The 25,268-nt window shown below is 43.3% G+C and overlaps 2 protein-coding genes across 22 annotated transcripts in view; one reads left to right on the plus strand and one right to left on the minus strand.

The window, feature by feature from the left end:
- LOC122622303 (protein lap4) overlaps window positions 1-17,987 on the minus strand; it is a 63,625-nt gene extending 45,638 nt beyond the window's left edge. For 17 of the 20 annotated variants that reach the window (XR_006326293.1, XM_043800674.1, XM_043800671.1 and 14 more), the window contains exons 1-3: window positions 17,742-17,987; window positions 16,539-16,966; window positions 8,901-9,018 (exon numbers count right to left, since the gene is read on the minus strand). Coding sequence is in view for 19 of the 20 variants with exons in the window: in XM_043800674.1 (XP_043656609.1) it covers window positions 8,901-9,018; window positions 16,539-16,700 (280 nt within the window). In the remaining variant the exon portion in view is untranslated. Of the gene's footprint in view, window positions 1-8,900; window positions 9,019-16,538; window positions 16,967-17,731 lie in introns of all 20 variants that reach the window. The other 3 variants (XM_043800658.1, XM_043800656.1, XM_043800657.1) reach the window with 3 other exon arrangements.
- A 1,331-nt stretch (window positions 17,988-19,318) lies between these two features.
- Window positions 19,319-25,268, plus strand: part of LOC122621343 — a 58,332-nt gene continuing 52,382 nt past the window's right edge. The window contains exons 1-2 of one of the 2 annotated variants that reach the window (XM_043799177.1): window positions 19,319-19,437; window positions 22,255-22,572. In XM_043799177.1, coding sequence (XP_043655112.1) covers window positions 22,461-22,572 — 112 coding nt within the window. In that variant the 5' untranslated portion in view covers window positions 19,319-19,437; window positions 22,255-22,460. Of the gene's footprint in view, window positions 19,438-20,468; window positions 20,487-22,254; window positions 22,573-25,268 lie in introns of those variants that run through there. The other variant, XM_043799178.1, reaches the window with a different exon arrangement.

Consider the following 25,268-nt stretch of genomic DNA (forward strand, 5'->3'; position numbering starts at 1 on the left):
CAGGTGGTAAACATGTATGTGTGCGCTGTTCACCAGCACGCCCACAAAAGCTTTTCCACGAGCGCCTCGTATAAAAGCCACAAAACTGGCAGCAACAGCAACACCAACAGCAACAGCAAAACGACAGGTGGCAGTAGGTGTGGGATGGCCTCAAGCCTTTTCACCACTGTTTAAATTGACCCAGATACATTGGGGGAAAACACTTGTACACCCCCGGAAAAGCCAGAAGAAAAGAACGAAACCGAACGAAACATAAACGAAACAGTAACGAAACGAAACCAAACCAAACGAAACGAAACATCGCCATCGCCATCGTCATCGGTCAACGCGGACTGACTTGCCCCATGTGTCCACATTCAATCCAACTAATACGACACGTGGGACCGACCCGCAACGCGAACTCGCCGCGACAGGCCAACACAACAACATGACGGAAATGAGGGCGGGGGGAAATGTGTGTGCTGGTGTCCTGCAGGCAGGACATGCTCGAGTTGTATGGGCCACACAATAGCAGGAGTAGGAGGAGGAGGAGGAGGAGGAGGAGCGAGGCTGTGGCCTCGAGGCAATCGGCGGATGTGGCCAGGCATAGACCCCCATTTTACTGGGAATGTCACCAGTTGTGGCAGGTTGCCGATAAGCTATTTATTTGCAACTGCATTGCTACTTGCCCCATTGCCATATTCACATATTGCCATATTGCCACACAGCCACATTGCTGCAGCACGAGCAAGAGCTGCTGCTGCGGCAGTCTTTAATTAAAAATTATATAAAAATATAAACCGACATTTATCGTTATGTTTCTGCAGCCCGGCATTGTGCTGCATTGTGTGCAGTGGCAGCAGGCCTTGTTCATGGCCTTGAATGTGCTGGCCAATTATAGATACTACAGTCGAACAACTTGAAACACCAGCTGCTGTGTGGGAAAGCGTTGTGTTTTGGCTTTATCAATTTGTGTCCAAGTTTCATTTCCAAATCAAATCAGTTGGATTTAAACAACAAATGGAGAACCAACGAATTTTGGTTGTGGGGCCAATTTGCAATTGCAGTGGTGTACCAGTTATTGAAGTTCAACTATCTATGCAATTTTGCATCACGATCCTTGGCAATCTGCTCGTGCTCTTTCGAAGGCCTAAAAGCTTTTTGGCGCAGCAAAAACAGCAGCAAAAACAGCAGCAAGAACAGCAGCAGCCCCACACATCCGTCAATCCGTCAAGCAAAACACTCAAAATTGGATCCCGCCAGTTGCAGACAAATGGACGCAGCAAGGCGCTTTTCCTACCTCGCCCATCTCCTCCACGCCCAGGAAAATCCACATCCACACGGTGGGGCAATTGGAAACATATGGCTGCCACACAAAACAGCGCAAGATGCTCAGCTGTGCCGCACAGTTGGCGGTCATTAGATCAACGGCGGTGACAAACAATTCGTTGACCTTTAACACACACTTACACACACAACAGTTGGAAAAAGAGGAAGAAAAAAAACATTGAAATAGAATTGGGACACTGGGGACCCTACATTTGGAAACTCATTTGGAGACGGGAAATTAGAGGAAATGCTGGGTGTGCCGGCACAGTTGGAAAATAGCGTCCGGAATTGTAATCAATTTGTGCAATTATGCAATAAAGGCGCGGCGGCGCCCTACAAAGAAACGGAAAATGCCCCCAAAAATGTGTTTAATTTGTTTATCACATCTTTTATCGTTATGAAGTGAGAGCACTCCAAAAATAGCCCCCCCGCAGTCGGGAACAATGCGGTAGCGAATTTTGCATTTTAAAGCGCTTATAAATTTCAACACACCAGACAAGATCAATGAAGAAGAACTGTGCCACGAACACACATATATACTCGTATATAACAAAAATAATAAAAAAAAAAAGAAAAATTACCGAAATAAAGGCATCAAAAATAAAACAAGCCATGCGAAACGTCAGCAAACAACGACGACATCGCAAATCGGGGAGGGCAAAAAGAAAAAAAAAACAAAAAAAAAAGTAGAAATACACATATGAAAATTCTTTTCAATGTCATTGAACGAGCAAAAATTTTAAGAGCTCGCTGTGTGTTAAATGTGAATCTGAAATGTGAAATGATTTGTCAGTATATCAAGGCGACCCAGACAGAAAAGTGGGAGGTGTGTTGCTATCGAGGTCACCGCCATACGTCTTCCTCAATGCGAGCAGCACTTAATGAAGATGATGTCGAGGATGCATATTTCACAAGCTCTCGAAGGGAACGAGGAACGAGCAAAGGGTGGAATAAGAAGTAAAAACCTCCATCCAGGGCCTTTCAATTTGCCTTGCATCATTGGGAAAAGAGGAAAAAAAAAAAAAGAAAAAATGTGGAATCCCGATTCAATGGCTCGGTTACGTTTTAATCCCCAGCACTCGGCATCCGTTATGAGTTGCCATGGCACGTTGCCATTTCGCTTATTGCATGCATCCAAAATGATGAAAAGGCTCCCTCTCCAGGACCTGTTAGTTGGGGCGCCATGCCAAGTCAAGTCCTTGTTGTCACCGCCATCGCCATCGCCAACGCCATCCCGACATCCCGACTTCCCTGCAATTTTATGGCTGCCATTGTTGAGAGCAAATCCCTAAGCGTCAACAGGGAAAATGGCTTTCCGCCACCACAATTCTCGTTCAACCTGAGCGTCGTCTTTGGTGGCAGAGCCAAGGGCAAGAGCCATCGCCTCTTCTGTGCAGCCATTTCAGCTATTTTATAGTCCCAATTGTCTAGTTAAAGGTGTCTGATTAAGATGATTGCATCTAAAGTAATGCAACTCGCATCTCCCTGCAGGTTCAACTTCCAAAGGAATACTTTTATAAAGGGGCCACTTCTGTTATAATATATTATTGTACATACATAAGTACATACTTGTTACAACAAGTTTAGATATGTTTCAGCTACCATCCATTAGATTTGCTGAAAAGCCCCATCTAGCTAAACCTGCAATCTGCAGTTTCCATCACTGATGGCACCCCGGGATGATTGCCACATCGCCTGCAGAAGCCCAACTGCACTGAGCTGGGATCAGATGAGATGAGATGAAACGGCAGGAGATGGATGGGGGGAGATGGGGTGGTGCTGTTCAGATTGTGATAAGTAAATGACTCTTAATTGTGGCAAAAGATGCGACTATGATGATGATGATGGGAGAAGGCAGCAACGATTTTAAAGCGCAACAGGTGCTTTTAAAGTGCATTAAAAACGGAATTAACGAGCGCATATGAAGTGTATTTGACTAAAGCTTTTAATTCAGATTCAATTAGCAAGCAAACAAAGAGCCTCAGGCATTTTTACTGAGTGGATGGGTGGGTGGGTGGTTGTCTGTGTAGGTTTAATGACTGTTTTACGCTCGTTAGGCAGGCAACAAGTTTAGGAAAAGCCCCTGACAAGATGAACGCAGATGCGTCCGCCCCGAAAACCATTCACTCCACAGATTGAGCACATCTGCAATTGACATTTTGAGCCTGCGATGGGTTTGGTTTACCAAGCACCAAGTCATTTGGTAATCAATTTTCCGCGGCTCCTAATTTAATCAGAATCAGAATAATTTAACCATAACCTTTGGCCACCTGCGACACTCGGTGAATATAATTTCAATTAACTAATTGCCAGCTTAATCCGTGCAATTAATTAGCTGTTAAACTAGTAGAAATAACCTTTTTTTTATTTGTTTGACAAACGTAAGTGCACTATTCAACATAATTATATGGAGGATTATCTGTTTACTAATTGCCAATAAATCCGTGCACTTAATCGATGGAAATCTCATTTGCGGAACTACTTTAGATAAGCTTTATTGGTTTGGCAAACATTCCTGAATAATTATCAACCAATTAATATGGTAATATTAATCGCTTTTTTATACTTTGTACATGAATGCATTTAATCGAAAGTCGAAACATTTTTACGGTATATGAATGTACCACCCTCCTATAGATTTGTTTGCCACATTTATGTTTGTTGTTTTATGCTTTTCGCCATCTCAATTCTGTTGGCCGATCGCTGTTGCCAAGTCAGACGAGGGATTCACTTTTGATTTGATTTGTTGTTTGTACAAGCTCGTTGGATGGCCGCCTGCTGGCCGAGTAGTTTTTAATTGCTCATCCCCTCGTGACGTCAATGGGCTCCAGAGACCGACACGATCGCGAAATAAATCGAGTTGGGTCTCGGAATGGGAATGGGAATGGAATGGAGGAGCAGAGGGCAGAGGGCAGCAAATCGACAGTATTGAATAAAATGGGCCGACGTGAGAAGAAATGATTTTTCAATTTGCGCTGATTTTTCCCCTCTGACATTTTGATTTAGTTTTTGTTTAATGCTATTAATTATACAATTCCACCTCCTCCTCATCGTCCTCCTCCTCCGACTGACTGTCCGTCAGTGCGGCACTCTTCAATTTGTTTGTTTGTTTAGAGTACATTGAAATGTTCCCATCACTTGGCGGTTGCTCTCGGCCCGCTTTGACTTTGGGCCAACAATCACTAGTTGGCGAACTTCCTACAAAGTCATGGACTCTAATGGCCTGCTGCTCGTCCAAGACCACGACAAAGCTTTGATTTTTGCCTTTGTTCTCGCTGGCCCCGATTCTTCTTCCTCCTCCTCCCCCTCCTTGTTAATTTTTTCAGCTTACACTTACAAAAAAATGTGCTGAAAAGATGCCCTAGTATTTGGTGACCAGCTTATACTGATACTCAGCTCCGTATCTCCTAATAGGTCAGGAATTGATATATTTTAAGTATAATTTAGAAGTATATTTCTCAATCTTTAAATAGATTTTCTTCAAGTGCACCACGTTCTTTTGATGCCTTGCCCAGGGTCGTCTTCGGCTTATTTTTCTCGTACTTGTGCCCAAACTGTGTGTGTGAAAGTGACTGCACTTGGAACCTGGGGACCCAAGCTCCCACCGTCTCCAAGAACAACAAAATGAGCACGCCACTCGAACCGAGGCGCCGCGATTTGTTTTTTATATTTCTTTTCATTATTATTTATTTAGCTTTTTTTTTGCTGTTTGTCGCGCGCACTTTAACTTTGACCCAGTTGACGCCCCAATTGCAACAATTGTAGTGAGAGAGAAAACAGCAGGAAAGATGACACACATTTAGTCAGAGAAATGCAAGAAAAGGGGAAACAAGTGTCATACAGGGCCTAAGGGCATGACTTTCAAATGGCATTTAATTGAGTTTGTTTTCGAGTTTGGGGCGCTCGGCTTTTGGCCATTCCGACAATGGTTTCCAATCAGTTTTGGGCAAATAGTGTTTCCCACAGGGGAAAATCAGCTAAAAAAGCTGACAGCACACAAGCTGATTAAAAAGCAGGCAGTAAAAGTCTGTACTTCCACTCTAATAACTAACTAGAAAGCAAATGTTGAGTGAAATTCCAGCTGGATAAATCGGGAAAAATCAAACTTTATATTTTAGCAGGCACTGGTGATGCACTGTAATTTGTACGCCTGAACAAACCGAATCCAATCGCGGCGACATTCCAATGCAAAAATTAGAGTCCAGCGACAAATTCTCACAATTCTATTGTTTGCTATTTTCGCTGGCAACCAAAAATAATAACGAAATCGCACAAATAAACCCGGCTTGGCAACTGCACCGCATTTGGGGGCACTGGGAAAACATGAATTTTTGGTTACTTAATAAACAAAATACGGCCTGAAAGCAGCTCTCCATAAACGGGAAAACTGCAAGGCAAGCGAACAGCGAAAATATATGGCAGATATACTATGGCGTCGAAATAGAAAACGCAATAAGCAAATAAACAAACAATTAGCAGGTTGTTACAAAAAGCAAAAAAAAGATGAAAAATAGTATATCAGCAGGCGGCGGCGTCGACTGAGCCCTTTTAGCTCACCTTTCGTAAGCGGGTCAACTTGTCATAATGATTTACGTGCAAAACTAGCGACTACCAACAAATGACACCTGTACTTGAGCGCACAGTGGCGGGCAAACTTATAGCAACACCTCTGCAGCTGAGCAATTAAAATGATTGAACTAATCTGTATTTACAGTGTGTGATTGCCCACGTTTATTGCCCATATGTTTACTGAAACAATTTAAATATTTAAGTCAGTAAAATTAGATGGTCTTAGACATAAACTTTTTGAGATATTTTAGGATACCCGAATGTGTGTTCTTGACTATGTTCTGTTTTGTTTACTCTGCCAGTGAGCGGTTGCTATTGTTCTGCGCTCAGCTGTGTCCATAGAAACGCACCCACAAACACAAACACAAACGTAAACACAAGTACACCCACGGCAATCCACTAGAGCCAGGGGAATTTGTGTTTTTATTAGAATTGTTATTATTGCCGTCGCTTGCATACAAAATGCAAATGCACCGCGCCAGTGTCGCGTACAAAATTCTATTGTCAAGTGCAGTTGGTCTCGAGTGTTTGGGTGTTTGTTGTGGCAGCTGTTTTTGTTGTTGCTACCATGCTGTGTTGTGTTGTTATTGTTGGTGTTGGTGTTGCTGTTGCACTGGCAAAATTTGCGGCCAGAACGTCCATTGTTGTGGCAAACTGCAGCTGGCAAAGCAGCCGCATACCAAATCGAGCTGGCTAATTTGAACCAACATAGAAAATAAAAGCGACATGAAAATGAAAAAAAGACTGTAAAAGAAAAAAAACGAAGTGCAACTCCCACGCGAACCTGAGAAATACAATTTTCATGCGGTTGGCAATAAGAAAATGTGCATGGAAAATTACATAGAAAGGTGTACGCAAACTTTTACAGCACCTGTGCCGCTGTGTGCTCGTGCCCAAGGGGTTCAATAAAATGTGCACTTAAGCGCCGCAGGAATTGAATGTGAAAGGCTTTCCCCGAGGGAGACGACACCCCACGCCACCCACACATACAAGCCACATTCTCGCTTGGCAAATAGAAAGCCTGATGCCCACTGAACAAGACCTTTTAATACCATAATTCGCCGATCGACTTATCGCTCTTTAACGACCATTAATCACCGATCCCTGCCTAGCGGATAATCTCAACCGATCCTAACGTGGGCGGCCTTTCACCCAGAGCACAGAGGAAAATCCAGCTCAGATTTCAACGGCAATGCCAAACTGGAACCACTCCGTACCCATTCACTTGGCGGAGCCAGGCCGGGCAATGAGTTTGTGGTCATTTGTGGGTCATGTGTATAAACGGCAAACTGCCGGCACTAAACTGCATAATCAGCAAACCAACAAGCTGAAGTAGTAAACCAAACACGACCCGCCAAAGTCATATTGAAATCGGCGAATATTCACTTAACGAGTGCAGTCAACCTGGCCAAGTGCACAGAAAATTCAATCTAATATTACAAGTGAAAGGTGTTTTCTATTAATTCAATCAAGTGAAGGAGTAATCAAGTACTAACAAATATCTAATTTAATATAATATAATATAAAAGGAGTTTCTTTCCATTTCATATACTTAAGAAATTTTTGATTGAATATGAATGCTTTTGAGTATTTTTTCCTTGTGTATTAATGCGATAGCCTCGAAAAGTTGCTGAATTTCATTTTGCGATCAAGTGAAACTGAAACCTTTGGACGGAAATGGGAAGCGCCCCGTCGACGTCATTGCCTATATGTAATGTTATTTCGGGGGCTGTGAATGAATGAGTATGATTCGTTCGGTATTCGTAAGCAGTTGCGTTGCCATGGACATTGTCAAGTGGAGGGGATTTCAGTTTGAAAAGCGGGCTGGCCCGCCCTGCAGTTGATTTACTTATTCAAGTTATATTCTGAATATATATATTTTGTTTCCATTTAATATAATGCTTATGCGTATGCGTCGCGTCGCGTCGCTTGAAGAGCTGCACTTGACTCCAATTACGGGTTTCTGTTTACGGATTTATGCTCGCTTGAGCGGAAAATGCATATACTCATACTTGTAGTCGTACGAGTATGTGGGGTTATGCCGCTGATTGAGTCGGTGGTTCTGGGGGATGGTGTGCGCGTTTATATCCGTATATGTATCTGCATCTATGTGGCAGAAGTTTCGCTCGGGAAAAGTTATTAAAAACCCCAGCTGCATTTTCTTTGTTTGACGAACAACTTGTAAGAAAACAGGGAATGAGCAGCGGCAATACGGATGTTGCATGCGCCAAGAGCGATAAGACAATGCAATTGTTTGCACTTAAATTGAGTTTAAAGTCGCTGAAAGTCCGTAACACAGAGCAATTTAACAAGATAAAAGCGCAGGAAGAGCACTTAAATCGAAAAAAGTGAACAATACTGTGTAGGAAATAAATGACTGTAGAAGGTATTAGGTAACTGAAAAGTTAGGGGGTTTTTCCGAATAAATGGGCAGACTTGTTACCATGAGGCGATTTAATAATTTAATGCATAACTCATTAACTGATTGATCTTAAATTCGACCCATTTAAGTTTTTAATATGCTATGCTTTCATATGTTGCTTCTCCGTTTGATTAAATCTATCTAGCACAGTTCATAATTAGCTCGCAAGAAGAGCTATAATACAAAAAAACCTTCGTTTGACAGCTTCGCATTTTTCATAATTAGGTTGATCAGCCCACAACATGGGGGAAAGCTGAATGCGTCATTTAATATGCTGATTCAGTTGCAGGCTCATCAATCCCGACCGCAGATAAAAACCCATTCCAATCAGTGGCACGGATGCAATTATTATCATATGCAATTGTTGCCACACATCAGTGGTATCGCATGTGGCACTCGATTGGATGTATGCATCAATCAATCATTCAATCACTGCAATCAACGGACACGTGCTGTCCATCTAGCCGAAAAACAAAATCTACATTTTCCAAATCTATAGTCCATCAATGTCATTTAGAGCATCATGAGCACTTGTTGCATGTTTATGGGGCGGTTTTTCATCGTTTTTGTTGAAGGCGGATACTTGGATACTTGGACTTACCATTGCGTGAAACGTCGAGCTCGACGAGATTTTCAAAGTTTTGTATATCCGGCGGCAGGCGGCCAATTTCATTGTCACTCAGTCCCAGCTTTCTCAGGCGATGCAATCTGAAGAAATTCTGCAAGCACGGAGGAGAAGAGAAAAAACAAGATTTAGACCTCAGCACGACTCGTAGACTCGGGAGCCTTTTGCAAACAAAGGCCAATGGATTGCAACTCAGTTAGTTCGTTTTCGTGGTCATAAATCTTTAAGGGGTTGTCATTTGTTAGTGCCGTGACCCGTCCAAACAGTCAGTTCACCATTAGAATCCTCCATTTCAGCCAGCTTTCCTCCTTTCGACCCGGCTATCCCAGCTATCCAGACAGACAGAAGACATGTCGCCAACAATTCATTTATGAAAATCACGACTTCGATTCGAATTTCGAAATAAATTATGTTGGCACTCCACTCGGAAACTTTCCAAAGTGAAGGGAAGCCCAGTAACCAAAATCCAATATAGAAACCCAAACCGAAACCAAAATACCTATACCCTGACCTTCCTGCAATGTGGAGTAGTACTCATCTCTGCAGGAAAGAAAGTTGCGCCCCCCACTGACTCACTGAGTCATAGACCTCAAGGTTAACAGCCGCTGCTTTTGTTCTGCCAGCGCGATTTTTATCGGCCATTGTTGCTGTTGCTGGGTTCTTTACTTGAGTTCACTTTGTGCCGAGCCCCAAAGAGCAGTCGCCACCAGAATAATGAAAATAATTCGTAGTTCTGGCCGTAAAGTTTATTAAATTCTTTCTATTTTCCCTCTTGTTTCTTTTTTTTCTAATTTTTTGTTGCGTTCTTTGTTTGGCCCACATGACAATGGAAGTGCTGGTCGTGTGCTGGCCAAGTGCTGGAGTTGTTGACCCAGTTTTTTGGGGCACCGAACAAGCGAATTCCGTACCTCAGCCAAGAAACACTAGCTCTGGACATTTACGGTCACACAAATCGAAAGGAATTTTGGGAACGGCCAACCATAAATCCATTTTGATTAAGACACAGCAAAATGATTTATGGCACCATAACTTTTTAATTTGCACAAGAACGTCTGACAAATGTCATAGGTTAAACGATATCTTAACTATTTTTAACTGATAATCGTTGTGAGTCAATAAAACATGCTATTATTAATTTAATTTGGCTTACTTAGTTTTAATGGCTAATTTTAATTATACCATTACACACATAAGGTGCAACACTCAGCATGATTACATGGAAAAGTCAATGTCAGAGAAACCACCGAGCAATGCAACAATGAATAAGGGGCTTTTATTTTAAAGACAAAGCGGCTTAGACTCCATCAGTGTCAGCTGCATTGCTTTTGGCCACCTACAATGGCCAGATTCCGTTTGCTATTTATGCACAGAAAAGCAGAAAAAGCGAAAAGCGAAAAGCCTTTCAACAAATCATGCGTCAAAAAGTTGCAACTGTCAGCGACAAAGGGGCAACACAAAAAAAATGCAGGAAGACAGGCAGTCCGTCCGAGCAGGCCGAAAAAAAAATACAAAAAAAAACGTAACTTGCATATGAAAATGGCCCACAAAAGGGGCACAAAAAAGGGGGTGGTGGTGGTGAATGGCCGAGAGACAAAAACGAGGACAAGGCATGACGACAATAAAAATGAATGCGAATTGTAAACTTTTCGCCAAGTGCTGGTCACAAAAGATACTTTTTTGTTTTTGCCACCCAACCAACCAACCAACCAACCTATCAAGCAACCTACCAAGCAACAAAAGCCCACGCTGCAACTCGGGCTTGTTGTATGTATCTTGGCCATAAATTACCGGCCGGTCTGCCGGCCGGCATATACTCATATAGCCATGAGTACGAGTGCAGAGTACAGAGCACAGAGCACAGAGTAGCAAGCATGGAGTACTACCAGTTTGTCTGCCACTCAAGCGCACATACAGATAGATACAGATATGGTAGACTCAGTCACTCACTCACTCACTCGGCAGCACACTTTTACTATTGTATCTAGTCGGAGCAGGCGCACAGCAAGTGCTAGGCGCTCGCTCGGTGGCTGGCTTTTAGCCAGGCCAAAAACACAGCCATACAGCCACACAGCCAGCAGTTCGCAACAGAGGTTCCGAGGTTGCATCACAGAAAGCAGACAAGTTGCTAGTTGCTGGTTGCGGGTTGCTGGCTGTTTGAGCTGCATCATCATCATCATCATCATGTGCATAATTCGATTTCTGGAGCGGCCACTACATATCTCGGACGCGCAGAGAGGACGGCTGTAACAAAAACAATTCAATTTGCCATTGTTAAAAGCCCGGTCGGAAAACCAATTTGCGCTGCCTAAAAGCAAACCTAATAGACCCTGATGGCTCCGAAATCCGAAATCCGGAATCCGGAAAATGGAATCCAGGGTCCAGAATCCAGAATGCAGAATGCAGTGCAACTGCACTGAACCATGACCCGTGGTGAGTGGGAGTGGGGGTATGGAAATGTGCGCTTCGTTGCTCGCCAGCAATTTTTTAATGTGCCCCAGTATCTGCAAGTGTAATCTGCCAAAGTCAAAAGTATCTGGCCCACTCACACAACGCACATACGGCTATATATCCATACATCCATATATCCACATGGCCGTATAGTCGCAGTTGGCAAGTGGTGTGTGCATGTTGCAAATGACTAGGCGCCCAGAAAACGCTGTACAATCGCGTACGAAACGGGTTCTAGATACATTTTTCGGCACGGACATATATCTGAACTGAACGCATCTACAGCCGCCGAAAGCAGCTGAGCTAGAACAGCCAACAACACAGAAAAACCGACTGTAGAGACAGACAGACAGACAGACAGCGGCAATTATGTGCAGACCTGGAACTGAAGACTGCGACTACGTTTAGTATTTCACGCCGCACTGGAGATACAAAGTGCACGGGGAAAAATCTCATTGCAAGTCTCCAAAAGATTCGAGATAATAACAATCCTTTATGGGCACTTTTACTTTGTGGTGCTTAAGGCCTCCATTCATTTTCCTATTCAAATGTACATTTATTTTATGTGAATTTAGCTAAAAATGAAACCTAAAGTCAGGGGATTTTTTTTCTCTGCCAGCAGATACACGGGTACCAATGGCTGCCGGTGCCTTTGCCACTGCAACAGCCGCAGAGGAGTCGAAAAATATACAAATATGTGTAATCGTCGAACAAACAAGACACGAGCTTGCGAGCTTCTCCAGTGGCATCCGCAGAAGGAATGGGATTCGGAATGGTAGTCGGAATCGAAATCGGAATCGGAATGGCAATCGCTGTAGTGTCTGGCTTGGTGTATCTGGGCGCCTGTTCCAATCTGTACATCTTCATTTTTCTATCCAACCAACCACAATTTGCAGCCCCGCCGAGTGAGTGTTTGTGTGCGCCCCGGTGCATTTGTCATGCCAATGCCAACAAGCCAGCAAACTGGCAAACTGGCCAACCAGCAAACGGACGACTTTCTTTATGGCCAGCGGCAGACGATGCAGCCACCGGATAAAAAAAAAAGACAACAGTGCCAACTGCTAGTCAGCGGAAAAGCACTTAACCGCTGCTCGTTTCCCAAACAGCTGCTTGGGAAATTTAGTATCAGTTTTAGATGCAAATACAGCATACTGCAATAACCGTATCAAGCGCCATAAATCTCAGCTGCATCTTTGCCGAATCATGGACCACAATCGCCGCACTAGAAATGCGTTTTGCCTAAGTAACTTTTTAAACAGCTGCAAGCCGAAATTCTCGGCAGTCTCTCGGTCAGAGGCAATGTTTGATACAAAAGGCTTCACAAACAATTAAGTGGAAAACATTTATTTATTTATAGGCAAACCGGTTTGCCCAAGCTCAGTCAGTAGTGGCTAGAATAAAAGTGGTAAGCGGTAAGCGGTAAGCTGTGAACGCTGGGGAATGCGAGAGACGAGCGTTGAGTTGGCTTAGTGTAACGAAAACGAAATGAAAAACTCGGAATAAATCGAATGAAAAATTCCACAAGCTAGGTACAGTTCGTCTCGGGGCTATGGGATAACTGCAGTTAAATCGGAACCAAACTTCATCGAAAAAGGTGGCACAAACCATTGGCTCTATTTGATTAAATTCTTTGGAGTAGCTGTAAGTAAGTAAGCATCTTACTCAAAGCTAAAAAGCTACAAAAATATATAGCATGTAACGCATCTAAGTTCCTTTACAGTCTTAAATAATAAACCCAATAAACTATAAACAATGTATAGTTTAACAGTATCTTTCGATACATTGATGCCCAGAAAAAGTTGCCAAATCGGTATTTTGGTATGTACTTCTTTTTTGTTTTCTGGGGATGGCCAGCAGGTGTTGAGCCAAGTTGAGCGGCAAGTAGTGAGTAGTGAGTAGCATTCACTTAGCCAAACTCACTAAAAGCCGACCGCCATTTTAGATTCTTGCTGACTGTTTTCGTAGCCGTTGTCGAGTTCGCTGTGTCAGGTACGCGCGATTACTACCAAATGATGTCATTGCCGCTGCTCTGGCTTTTTTCTTTTTTTTTTGCTTTGTGTGTGTTCAATAGCCAGACTGCCGGTTAAGTTTTCACAAGAGCCCCCACCCCGATCCTCTCCCCCGCCGCCGCCCACAATAAAAGGCACCTGCTCCGCTTCGGGTTTCGAAAGCCAGGCGAAGGCCCACGAAAAGGGGGAGGTGTGGGTGGCATAAGGTAGGTGATTGGTGGCAGGCGGTAGGCGGTTGGTCTGCTAAGCAGGTTGAACCTCAGCCCCATTGGGGCAATGCCAGGCGATAAGGTGATTACTCGGTATCTTATCTTCGAGCGTGACTAATTGGCCCAAATGAATGGGGCCAGCGGTTGCCAGTGCCTCTGACTGTGCCTGTGAATGGGTACGGATTTCGGGTGGTAAGTATGCATTGAAGAAGCCAATTTCTCGGGCGAGTCGTTTCCTTGGGGTAGGTTCTGCACCACACCACACCACATAGTGGTATCTCGACGGTGAAGGGCCCTAAATCGAGCAGTTGCATAATGCAAAGTAGCAATTATGTGGAAGCATAGTAGGAGCAGCATTAAATGATTGTGGAAAATGCCAAATGCAAAACAGCATTTTCCCATTCAATTGCCTGCCAGCCAACTCCATCTGATGAAGGCAAACGGATGGCCGCAGATTGAGGCAGATTGTCGCCGAGTTAGCAGCCATTCAATTGAGGCAGACAGTTGCAAGTACACTACTAAACCAACTATGTGCAATTGTTTAAATGGTTAAAATATCGCATAGAAATAAGTTCTTCCTGGATAGATTGATAGCTTTTGTTGTAGCTACCGTCAGCTAATCAAACTTATCATGGGGAAATCTAAGCTGCCTAGAATCCTTTTTCCATTGAATTATGGGCCATTCATCTCGATTTAATATCCCTTTTTCGCCGTGTACCCTCCCCAAACCGTCGTTGCCATGACAACGCGGAAATTGTGTACCGCTCTCAACAATCCAGAAAGGGTTGAGCATGGCGATTCCATCAGCAGAAGCTAAACTGAAGCAACAATCACATCCGCTGCTGTCATTTTGCTTGGCATTCGAACGAACTCGCCACCAGAACGTCAGAACATCATCATTATATGGCAGACTCGTCCATTGTAGTGGCTGCTCTTGTTGCTGCTTGTGCTGCTTCTGCTGTTGTTGCTGCTGCTTCTGCCCCAGAGCAACATGTAGTTGCTGCGGTTGCAACATGTGGCTGCTCCAATAAAAGCTGGAAGAGCGGTCTGCATTTGCATTAGAAGTTCATTAGTGAGTGCGGCCGATGCAAATGTAGGGAAACTTCAAGAAGGCCTCAGCAAGCTGACCGCAAATGAATTGCAGTTGCAACTGCAAGCAATGCAAGCACCGAGCTATCTATGTGCCCCCGCCCACAACTTGTTGCTATGTCAACGAGCCAGCACTAATGTTTATGTCCGACTGCTGGCTTGTTTACTTGTTTATTTACCAGCTGCAATCGTGGCGGAAGACCGCTGGCAAAAACCAAATAAACAACAGCGACAGAAATTATTCACAGGCCAACAGTAGAAACTGTAGAAACAGTAGAATTATTTGGAAAAGCGACCACACCCAATTTATGTGGCCACTATTATTGTCGGGGGCACTTGGCCCACTAATTAGAATGCAGCACTTGGCGGAGCTTTGATCGCCAGTTGCGTAATTGCAGATTCAATTATGCAGCTACGCTCTCCATTATGATGGCTGCACCACTGTCAAAGAAAAGTCAGTGAGTGCTGCCCACTTGGCGATTCATTCCCCCCATTTCCCCTCCATTTCCCCACCATTTCCACCCATTACTTAAAGACTTCCGCTCTCGGCTGAGGGAAACTTCTTTTGTCGTAATTGTTGTCTTGGTAAATGGTAAATGGTAAACGGCGAGATGCTCCAGCAGATAGCTACAGATAGCTGACCAAAGGAGAATGCCCCTGACTGCGGGCTTTTCACGGGGAAAATACAAAAATAAAAGATATATGTATGTATGTACAAGACGAGGTTGATGTGGAGGAATGGCCATGGGCGGGGTCAACGCACCCGGGGATGCAAATTACGTGCCCAGCCATCAACCCCTTGAGCTTAGGACCAGACCAGACCAGGCCACTCGGTGGGACAAGTTTGCCAACGTAAAACCATCGTCATCGTCATCACCATCACCATCACCATCGTCATCGCTGCCAGACAAGGCCGTTGTTCAAAGTTGTTAAACAGATAAAAGCGAGGGGTTTGAGCAGATCAAACAATCCTATCGGAATGCCCAACCTATTGGTCTATTGGCATTTATGAACATATTTCTGGGGGGGCGGTCGTCATGTTGCCGTTGGAAATTGATCTGGATTGTGGGCTTGTTTGCGTTATATGTAAATTTAAATATTTTAAATAAAACAAAAGGTATACGTGAATGTTTTCCCTAAACTCGAGACTCTTCTACACTTGAGCACAAACAAACGCTGCAGCTATTAATATTTCATTTTCATTTACCACCCACTATCTGATGTAGGTGGGTTTTCCCTCAACCAAAGCCCGACTCCATGGAATTTATTCAATTTCCCACGCACTTTGAACTATGACATTTACGCTTTTGCACCGCCAGCACCAAAAGCTGAGATTCACTGAAGTCAGTCAGCCCAGGTTGATTTTCCCGGGACCACAGTACAACTTTACATATAGTACAAGTTTTTCTGATCCCAACTTCGCTTTTCCTTGGCCAAATTTCTCCCAACTCGCACTGACAAAATCATAAACAATAATAAGTCGTTATTGTACATTCAATATATACAAAATAATGTTTCTTTATCTTCTGTTGTTTTCGTTTTTTATGATGGGTAATTATACTGCATACAATGGAATGTCTGTTTTTCTAATGACTATTTTGCGCCATGAATCATTAATTTTTCAAGACCCAATAAACTTTTCTGTTATTCATTGCAGAGTAAACATTCGATTTGTGGTCAAATGGGCTCACGTTTTCAGATCTGGTTAGCAAATTTCTATGGATGATAAAGGCTCGAAATCTAAGATAGCCAAATTATTAAACATTCCTGTTCGAAGTTCTTTGTTATTTGGTCACTGTCTTTTAAGGTCGTTTTTCCAGTTCCAGTTCCTTCCAAGGATTCGCAAGCTTCGCACTCACCTTGGGCAAGTCTCGGATGTGGTTGGCGTCCAGGAAGAGCTCCTCCAGAGTGCGCGAGTACCGCAGGATCTCCTCGGGCACCTGCGGCAGCGAGCAGTGGCGCTTGTCCACGAACTCCACCTGCCGGTTGCAGCCCTTGAAGATGGGAATGCACTTGAACATGCTGCTCGTCTTCGGCCGCGTCGGCTGTGACTGCTTCTTCTTGGACGTCGTCTTGCCGGCTTTTCGATTAGTTTGGGGGAAGGGAAAGGAGGGGGTGCTTGTTTTATTGTAACGTTAGCTCGTTTTGATCGTAGGGATGTCTCTGCACTTGGCTATCTGGCGGACATCGACAGCGCCTGTTTAGCAGACTCCGAGTTGGACACTTTTTCTTTTTTTTCGCTAACTCGGGCTTTTATTTATCGCACACGTTTCGCCCACATTTTTCACTGTAATTAAATTTTACATTTCATTTATATTTATTTGATTGCTTCGCGCATTACGTTAGGCGTTGCGCTACGTGAAACGGCAAGGGAGAACGTAAGATAGACTTTTTTTTCTTGTTGCCTGGCCTTGCCATTTTGTTGTTGCGGCTCACTGGAGTTTGTTTGAAGGAGAGAGGGAGTGAGAGCGAGAAAGAGAGAGAGCGCGCGCTAAAGAGAGCCGCTTACACACAAACGCACAAACACGCGCCTGTGTGGGTAATAAGCGAAATAATGAATAATAATCAATTCTAATTGGCACTTGGTTGGAATGCCATAAAACGCATTGCATCACGTAGTTACAAAAAAAGGGAACAAGGAACGCAACGCAACGCATTTGTTGCTTCCTCTCGACAACTCGACAACGAAGCTGCATGGAATGGCGGAATAGTGAAAAGCTTGAGCGGAAAATTAACATCAAAGCGACACACCCAAACGGACACACGCACACAGGCAAAGCCCGAAAGCCGGGAATCCAAATTGCTATTACGTTACGTGCTTTCGCTCGTTTTTGTGCCACTGTGCAGCGGCGTATGTTTTGGAATTTACACACACACGCGCTCGCAGGACAAGCACACATACACATGCACACACACACGCACACACGCGCGCAGGCTGCGCAACAACAAAATGCTAGTCTAAGGCGGCGAGGAATCAGCGAAAAAGTGAAAGAGAGGGCGCTATCTGGCGTTCTCCTTGCGTTTTTCGCACGCTTTGACGCGTTATTCGCACGAGTATTTACTGTAGTTACAGGGGCCACACAAAACAACAGAAATCGCGGCGAGCAGCGCGTCTAAACTACAAACACGTACACGCGCGCACACACACACACCCGCACGCACGCATGCAGTTAAAAAACAGGCGGTTTGTTTCTCTTCTTCACTCAAAAGCGGTCGAAAATCACGAGCGTTGGGTGAAAATCAACCGTTGTTTTCATCCGCGTTTCCAACTTTTTCTCGTCGTCCGCCCGCGCGCAACAACAACTCTTTGCAGTGTGACGCTTTGGAAAAACTACGAAAAAGTCGAAAGTCCTCTCCCATCAAAAAGGTTTTTTCCATACGTTCATACTTTGGAGAATACTTGAAGATTCGCGGTCTGGTCACACTAGTGGCTATTGCACAGCACACCTTTAGCCAAGGCAACAACCAATCCAGTTGTCTGTCATCTCTATTTCCGTCTTTTGCTTGGCGCCTTCGGTTTTCAAAAAAAAATGTAAGTGTATGTTGTAGAGAAACTAAGAATAAGAAGATACAAAATATTTTGCTTATTTGTATGATAGAAAGTCCTATAACTGGAATATTGTCAAATACTTTTGTGGTCTCGGTATATGAAATTTTAAGGAATTATAAATATAAATTAGCTCGTCCTATATACTTTCCTTAGATAAGCTATGTTTATCTGGTATAATATTTTATCTTGGTATCAAATTCAGCGAACAACAAATATATGCACTTATTTCGTTTTTCTTGTTTGCTTTATTCGCATTCCTTTTTTGTTTGTTTTCCGCAGCTTGAAAGCTTTCTCTGCCGACGCCGACGTCGACATTGAAATTTTGGCGTCGCAAACAAAAACAAAAGTTGCCGGCTCTCTTCAAAGTTATAATTGAGCGAGAAAAGATATGTTTAGAAATACTCTTAAGTTCCTGCTCTCTTATAACCGCTTAATGTTAACCACACGCAATGTTAACCGATGTAGCCCCACAGGTTTTTGTATCTTAGTATCTAGATGTTAACATGGCTATGTTTTTGATTTTCTTTATGCGAGTGTGTAAGGTGTTATGTCTAAGCTGTTTATTTGATTTTTAATACGATATTGAGGTAATGTATTTGCTAGATGTTTTAGTGGTATGTTTAGTGCAATATTTATGTATTTCCGAAATGACTTAAGCTGTGGAGTACTAACTTAGCAATGCAAGACAATCCCTAAATGTACTAGTTAGTTATTATGGGCTTAAAGTAGGAATGAATTTTCCATCTCATCACAATCGTATCTGCATTTAAATCGTCGCTGCTTGCGAACCGGTTAAAGTATCGATATACTTACCATCGCTGTAAGACAGCATTAGGCCACCTCTAGCCAAGAACCGTAACCGTTAGTTGGCGCGTAGCTTTACCGCAAATTTCCACCGAAATTCCTTCGAAATTCTTTGATTTATTTCAGGTACGATACGAGTTTAGCTCACAACCAAGTTTAGTTACATGTGCATTGTTATTAGATAAAGAAGTATCGCGAATACTCCAGTTGATTAAACCACGCTCGGTCTCGGTTTCGGATTATCGCTCTCTCGCTCTCGCGCCGAACGAGCTGCTTGTCGCCGCCGTTCCATTCATAAGTGAAGCAGTGCGCCAAAGCTCGGTGCGCTCAGTTCTCCGATGGCGAACAGATTGTTTGGACGTGTTTGCTGCGTCGCTCTGTGCAATTGCGGGCGGATTTGTCGAGTAAATTTTTGCCGGCGCTTGTAAATTCGCGATATTTGCGATTTTTGACGACGCTGTGTCCGCTAATGTGTGTGTGTTTGTGTGTGGCAACAAACAACAAACAAAAGTTAAACAAGCTGAGCAACAACAGTAATTGCAGCTATGTGTGCGTCTGTGTTTGTGTGTGTTTGAGTGCGTGAGTGCGAGCGAAACACAAACGTAAAGCGGAAATGCAAAAAAGACAACAAAGGTAGCAGAAAAAGTAAAAAGTAAAATGAGAGAAGCCGGTGCAGCCAGAAAGAGCGAGACAGCACGAGTGGGGGCTAATGAAAACGAAATGTGATTCATTGGCTTTATCAATTGTGCAAAATTCCGGCATTGTTTAGTCCTGGGCGACAAATAAATTATGACATAATACAACAAAGGGCGAAATAACAAGAAACTGGAGACGCAGCAAGGCACAAAAAAGCGTACAGTGCGTATGTGTCAGTGTGTGTGTGCGAGTGGGAGTGCGTATTGTGTGTGTGTGTGGGTGGCTTCAGTATTTGAAAATTGAGAAATTCCAAACAAACAAAGCGGCAAAAAGGATATACATATGTATGTAGCAAGGGAAAAACTCCAAGTACAGTAGTTGCTGCTGCTTCTTCTTCACGCAAAAGGCAAAAACGCAAAAAAAAACCCAAGGCAAAGGCAAAATACCCAAAAAAGCAAAGGCAAAGCAAGAGCGTAGCAAAAACAAGGAGCAAAACGGCGGCAGCGAAAAAGCTTAGTAAGCTGCGCTGCCGATGCCGATGCTTCTTCTTCTCTGTTTTCTTCTCCTTATTTTTTATTTTTGCAAACAAAAAAAGTGTACGATGCCCAAACAAGCAGCGCAAGAAGAAGCAGCAGTCGGCGGCAGAGGAGCGAGCATAATAGAAGGTAGAAATTTCGAGGAAATCGAAATTTGCGTCGTTGCTGAAATTCGTTTGTTCTCCTCAGCCTCCTCATCCCCCACCGCCTCCTCTTCGTCCTCTTCATCTGCTCTTTCGCTCTCTGTTTTCCTGAGCGCCGGATTTTGCGGCTGATTGTGTGTGTGTGTGTAGCGCGTATCTGTGTGTTTTTGTGCAAAAATTCGCATACAATTTGATTTTATATAACAACAACTACCCCAATGTGATTTCCTTTGCTCAGCCGGCTTTTGCGTTTTTGCTCATCTCACAGTTTTGGGTTTTATCTTACCAAAACTGAATACTATACAATATATTTCGAAAAAGTTGTAAACGAGCCAAAGTTTCATATCGCAGGGCTGTAAACAAATGAACGCCACAGTACACAGAACAAATAAGTAGTATTCACTTTATATTTTTTTAATAAGCATTTAAGCTTTATTTTAGGCGTTTAAATTGTATCACTTTTTAAAGCCAGCTGAAATTATAATACATTTCAACTTGAGATCTAAGTTGTATTATAAATGTAAATACACACCAATTACTCTCTGTTTAATTTTTCTGTGTACTCAAAACAAAAAACCGTAGTTCAAATTCGCACAAGCTCTTTTTTCGTGTTTCTTTTGATTTATCGAGTTTTTTTTTCAATTGTCATACGGACAAAAGTTGGTCTGCGATGTGCTATACTTTTTGCAAAGCCTTTCATAGAGCGAATAGCAAAGGCATCAACAATATGATAGTAAAGCCAACGACGCCGAAATATATTTTAGCATTCATATATGCGATTTTTTGCTGGCGAGCTTCGGTTTGCCGCGCAAATTTGCGCTCTCGAGATAGAAATGTATCTTCGAGATACACGCGCCTTTTGTGGAATTGAAATTGAAATGGGCTCCGCCGCCTTTTATGTGGCATCATCACCGCCATCATCATCATTATTATTATTATGACTACTATCATTATTATGGAGATGCGTGCGTAATGGCAGATGAAGAATCTGAGCCGTAGAATCTGCGAATTTATCGCAGCTTAAATCCAAGCACACACAAAAAGCCAGTACAAATTTAAGGCCTATAAAAGGATGTCACAGGAAGTAAAAAGGGAGGAAAAAAGGAAAAAAAGGCAGGATGAAGGGTCCATTTATTATTGCTGAAATTATTATGCTAGCTGATAGCAGCTGAAATACCTACGTTAAAAGAGTACTTTTCATGGCAGTTCTATACTAATTCATAGGTAGTTATAGTTCTTGGTATAATAATAGAATATCATATCTAACTAGATTGGCCAACAATATCAAGTTTAGAAAAACCATAAACGGAATAATTGCAGTTCGTAGAACAACAGAAACCAAGGGGAAAAGGAAAAACTTTGGCTGGCTTTTGGAAAACTTTCTCAAAACTTTATGGCTTGAAAAGTGTAATCAAGTAAATCAGTAATATTAAAAATAACTTGAAACTTTTAGTTCCTCATACAGAGCTTCTTTTGATTTGATAGCCAAATGGCGCAAGCAAAAGCGCAACTAGAAATGCAAAGATAAAACGCATAGTGAAGCTGAAAATTTGGTATTTCCTTTTTGGTACTTATGTATTTTCATTGTCCCCGGGGTATATTTTCCACCCCAAACCACGAGGTAATGCCCACCCCCAGCACCTCATCAATTTCCCGACTTGAGCGGTGACAAACTGATGACATTGGCGCCGGGCCAGCGTGTTGGCGGCATGTTTGTGCGGACTATTTAACAAATTGAGTATACGCACTGTTGCACGCCTGAAATATTTATGCCTCTGCCCAAATGTATTAGCATACTTTTGCGTGTGCGTGTGGGCGTGTACGTGTATGCGTGTGTGTGTGCATTAGATTAGTAAATAAAATTCGGTGATTTGATTTCTATCCCGATTTCCATGTATTTCCGAAGCCAAACATCGCAGTGAGCGGATAAATGAGAAAATGCTCTTGCTTATCGTATTGACTGGAAGCGTGAAGAGTTCGTTACCGTTCCAATAATCGCGAAACGATATAAAAAGATATATATACATATATATAGTTATAATTACAATCGCGGTTGGGCCAAAAAAAGGAGCCCCAGCCGGAAAGCGGTGACAACAAAAAAGTCGGATTGCAATGTGTTTGTTTTACAATCGTCGCCTCTTTGTGATTCAATTGATTGAGATCCTACTGCTGCTGCTAACCGACCACAATGGACGACTGACACTAACCAAGGAGTCGACAACAGGTGAGTGTGGTTACCTCTGCCATATTTCACACTCTGAATTCGCAGTTGTGATGCCAATCGGGTAGTTTTTCCGGCCAAATTGGAGTGTTTTTAGGCTACCAGAATTATATATGAATTTAGCATGTGCCTCAATAGTTGATATTGTTTTTAGTTTTTAATCTAAAACTCATTATAATTAACAATTACGAGCTTAAAAGTAAAGATGGAATATGTTTTTCCAGTACCCTTGCAACAATTTACCAAGCTGCTGCTAGTTTTTGAACTTCCGAAATTCGCCTAAATTCAATTTCTACAATTTCAAAATAGTTGACAACACTGATTCAAAGTGCCAGCCGGAACTCCGCTGGGGACCCACAAAACTCCAGGCAATAATCATAAACTAATGGCGTAACATGGCAGGCGTGTCCGCATTCCACTCGAAAGGTCTTTCAAGACACTCAGCGTGGAGCTTGTAGTAAAAAAAACTTGTTGAGTTTCAAGGGGTTGGGATTCGGTAGGTGTGGTTCGGTGTGGGCTCCTTCGTTCGGGTGTTTGTCCCCGGGATTTCCACGGCCAAATCCCATAAAGAAAATCAGCAACATGAAATATTAAAGTTGGTAAAACACGCGAGAAAAGTTTTTCGGTCTTCCGCGGCACGATTCCGCTGAGGATTGTGGCGTCAGGCTGGATAACTACCCCTTGCCGTCGCTTTTGTGAATGTTTTATATTCGCCATCTGCCCAGCGCCTTTTGGGGGTTGCTTTTGGGGGGGCTTACACCCCCGCGTTAACCCCCCAGGATTTCGGAATAGTCCCCTTTGCATGTACGCCGGCTATTGCGAGGTTATTGCGTCGTTGATTTGGCTAAGCGAGGTTATAATTCTAATTTATTGTAAGTGAACAAGTCAAAGCCATGACGTCTATCTTTTGCTCGGAGGTTTGTGATTCAAGTCGGCCAATTAGTTGGCAAGTTCTGGAGGCACCTGTATTTCTGCAGGCTGTTTTGTAGCCACCCCCAATCGTCAGTCATCTGCAGCATTCCCACGTTTGTAATGTAAGCATTTCAAAGAACCACAAATTCAAATAGAAAAATTCAAGTTTTTCGTTTGATGTCGGCCAAGCAAGTCATGTGTGCTGGCCAGAGTTTACAAAGTTTGCAGCTATCGTTCGTCAGGTATTTAAATGTCTTTAAAGAGCATTTTGTTTTGTACTGAATATTGGAAGCAGAAATGCCACAATTTAAATCAATTAAATTCGTTACTTATAAGTAAATACAAATTGGTTCCTGTTATCGCATTTATATTGAGAAAAATTGTCAGGCGGTTGAAAAAAGAAAAAAACGCCTCATTCTTGGCAATATCCTTGCAAATGGCGAGCTATCACTGTAATTCCCGTGCCACCCGCATGAATCGATTCAAATAGTGTCCTGCAACATATTGGATTGCAAGGGACAATCAATCAATCCGAGACACATCAAGCGGTCGGTCATCCCTCATTCATCAGTACCGCCGGATTTTTCCGATTTCTTCCCCGTCTCCTTGCCAACCCACCACCCAGTTCCGAGTAGCCCACCGACCCAACGACCCACCGACCACACACAATCATCAACTATTTATCCCCAATTGCTTGGAAGACACAGAATCAGAATCAGCCAGAGTGCAGGGCATGGGCGAGTTCATGAATCCCGACCAAAGCAAACCGAATGCGAAAACTTTGCACACATGACGGAGCAGCCAGGATGGGAGCGGATAGGAGGAGTTCGCAGGATTTGGGGGATGGGGGCCAGGAAATGGCGAAGTTGTGGGCGGGTGGCTCTGCCTCGGAGGCGAAGGCAAAAGTCCAAGTCAAACGACTAAGCGGCATGTCGTCAATAAATTTTCCATTAAATTCAAAGTTACCCAAAACAAGCAAAAAGGGCGGGGAAAATAAAAAACAGAAAGGAAAAGAAGGGCAAGGAAAGGAAAACCTATGGAGGAAGGTATCCGAAGGAACATGGCGCAGAACACTACATAACTTTTCCTTGTTACGTGCCAGTGTGTGGGTGTATGGGTGTGTGTGTGGCCACGTTCATGCGGCGGATTTCATAAAGTTTTCAATTTGCAAAACAGCCAGGGAAAAGTGGAAGCTATGTCCCATTCATTATCCTCTCTTACATGGCAGAGCAGCAAATGAAACAGAAGAACTTGCTCATTCACCAGATGTGAAACTATCAAAAATATATTAAAATATATTCATTATTTTGGCTGGAAGTTCATTCTTCTGGCTAATTACCTTGTACAAATGCAACTTTAACCATTTTTCCTGAAATATTTTATGGATATATCTGCGCATAAACTTCGCATGTGTGTGGGAGACCGTTCCTTCAGTTTCGACGCGTGTGTGTTTGTTATTGGTATAGCTTCCTGCTTTCCGCTTGCCTGCCTACTTCGGCAATTGCCTTCAACTCGAGCCTCTTATTCAATTTTCGCCGGCGTGTGGCGCCATCTAGCGCCCACCGCCTGCACTGCCAGCTACACATCAACAACAGCAACAACAAAGGCAACAAGCGTTGAGCGTTATTGTTGCCGCCGGCAATACACTGCAGGCACACCATAAGCTATGGGGGCAACCCACAACGTCCCAGGCATCAACAACCAAGACGAGGTGGAGGGGGTTCTTTGCACAGCGAAGTCGAAGACTTGTACACTCTACTCGGCTGAAAAGTGCTGTTTCTGCATGT

Source organism: Drosophila teissieri, chromosome 3R (genome assembly GCF_016746235.2).
Source record: "Drosophila teissieri strain GT53w chromosome 3R, Prin_Dtei_1.1, whole genome shotgun sequence".
In the NCBI taxonomy this organism is placed as follows: Eukaryota; Metazoa; Arthropoda; class Insecta; order Diptera; family Drosophilidae; genus Drosophila; species Drosophila teissieri.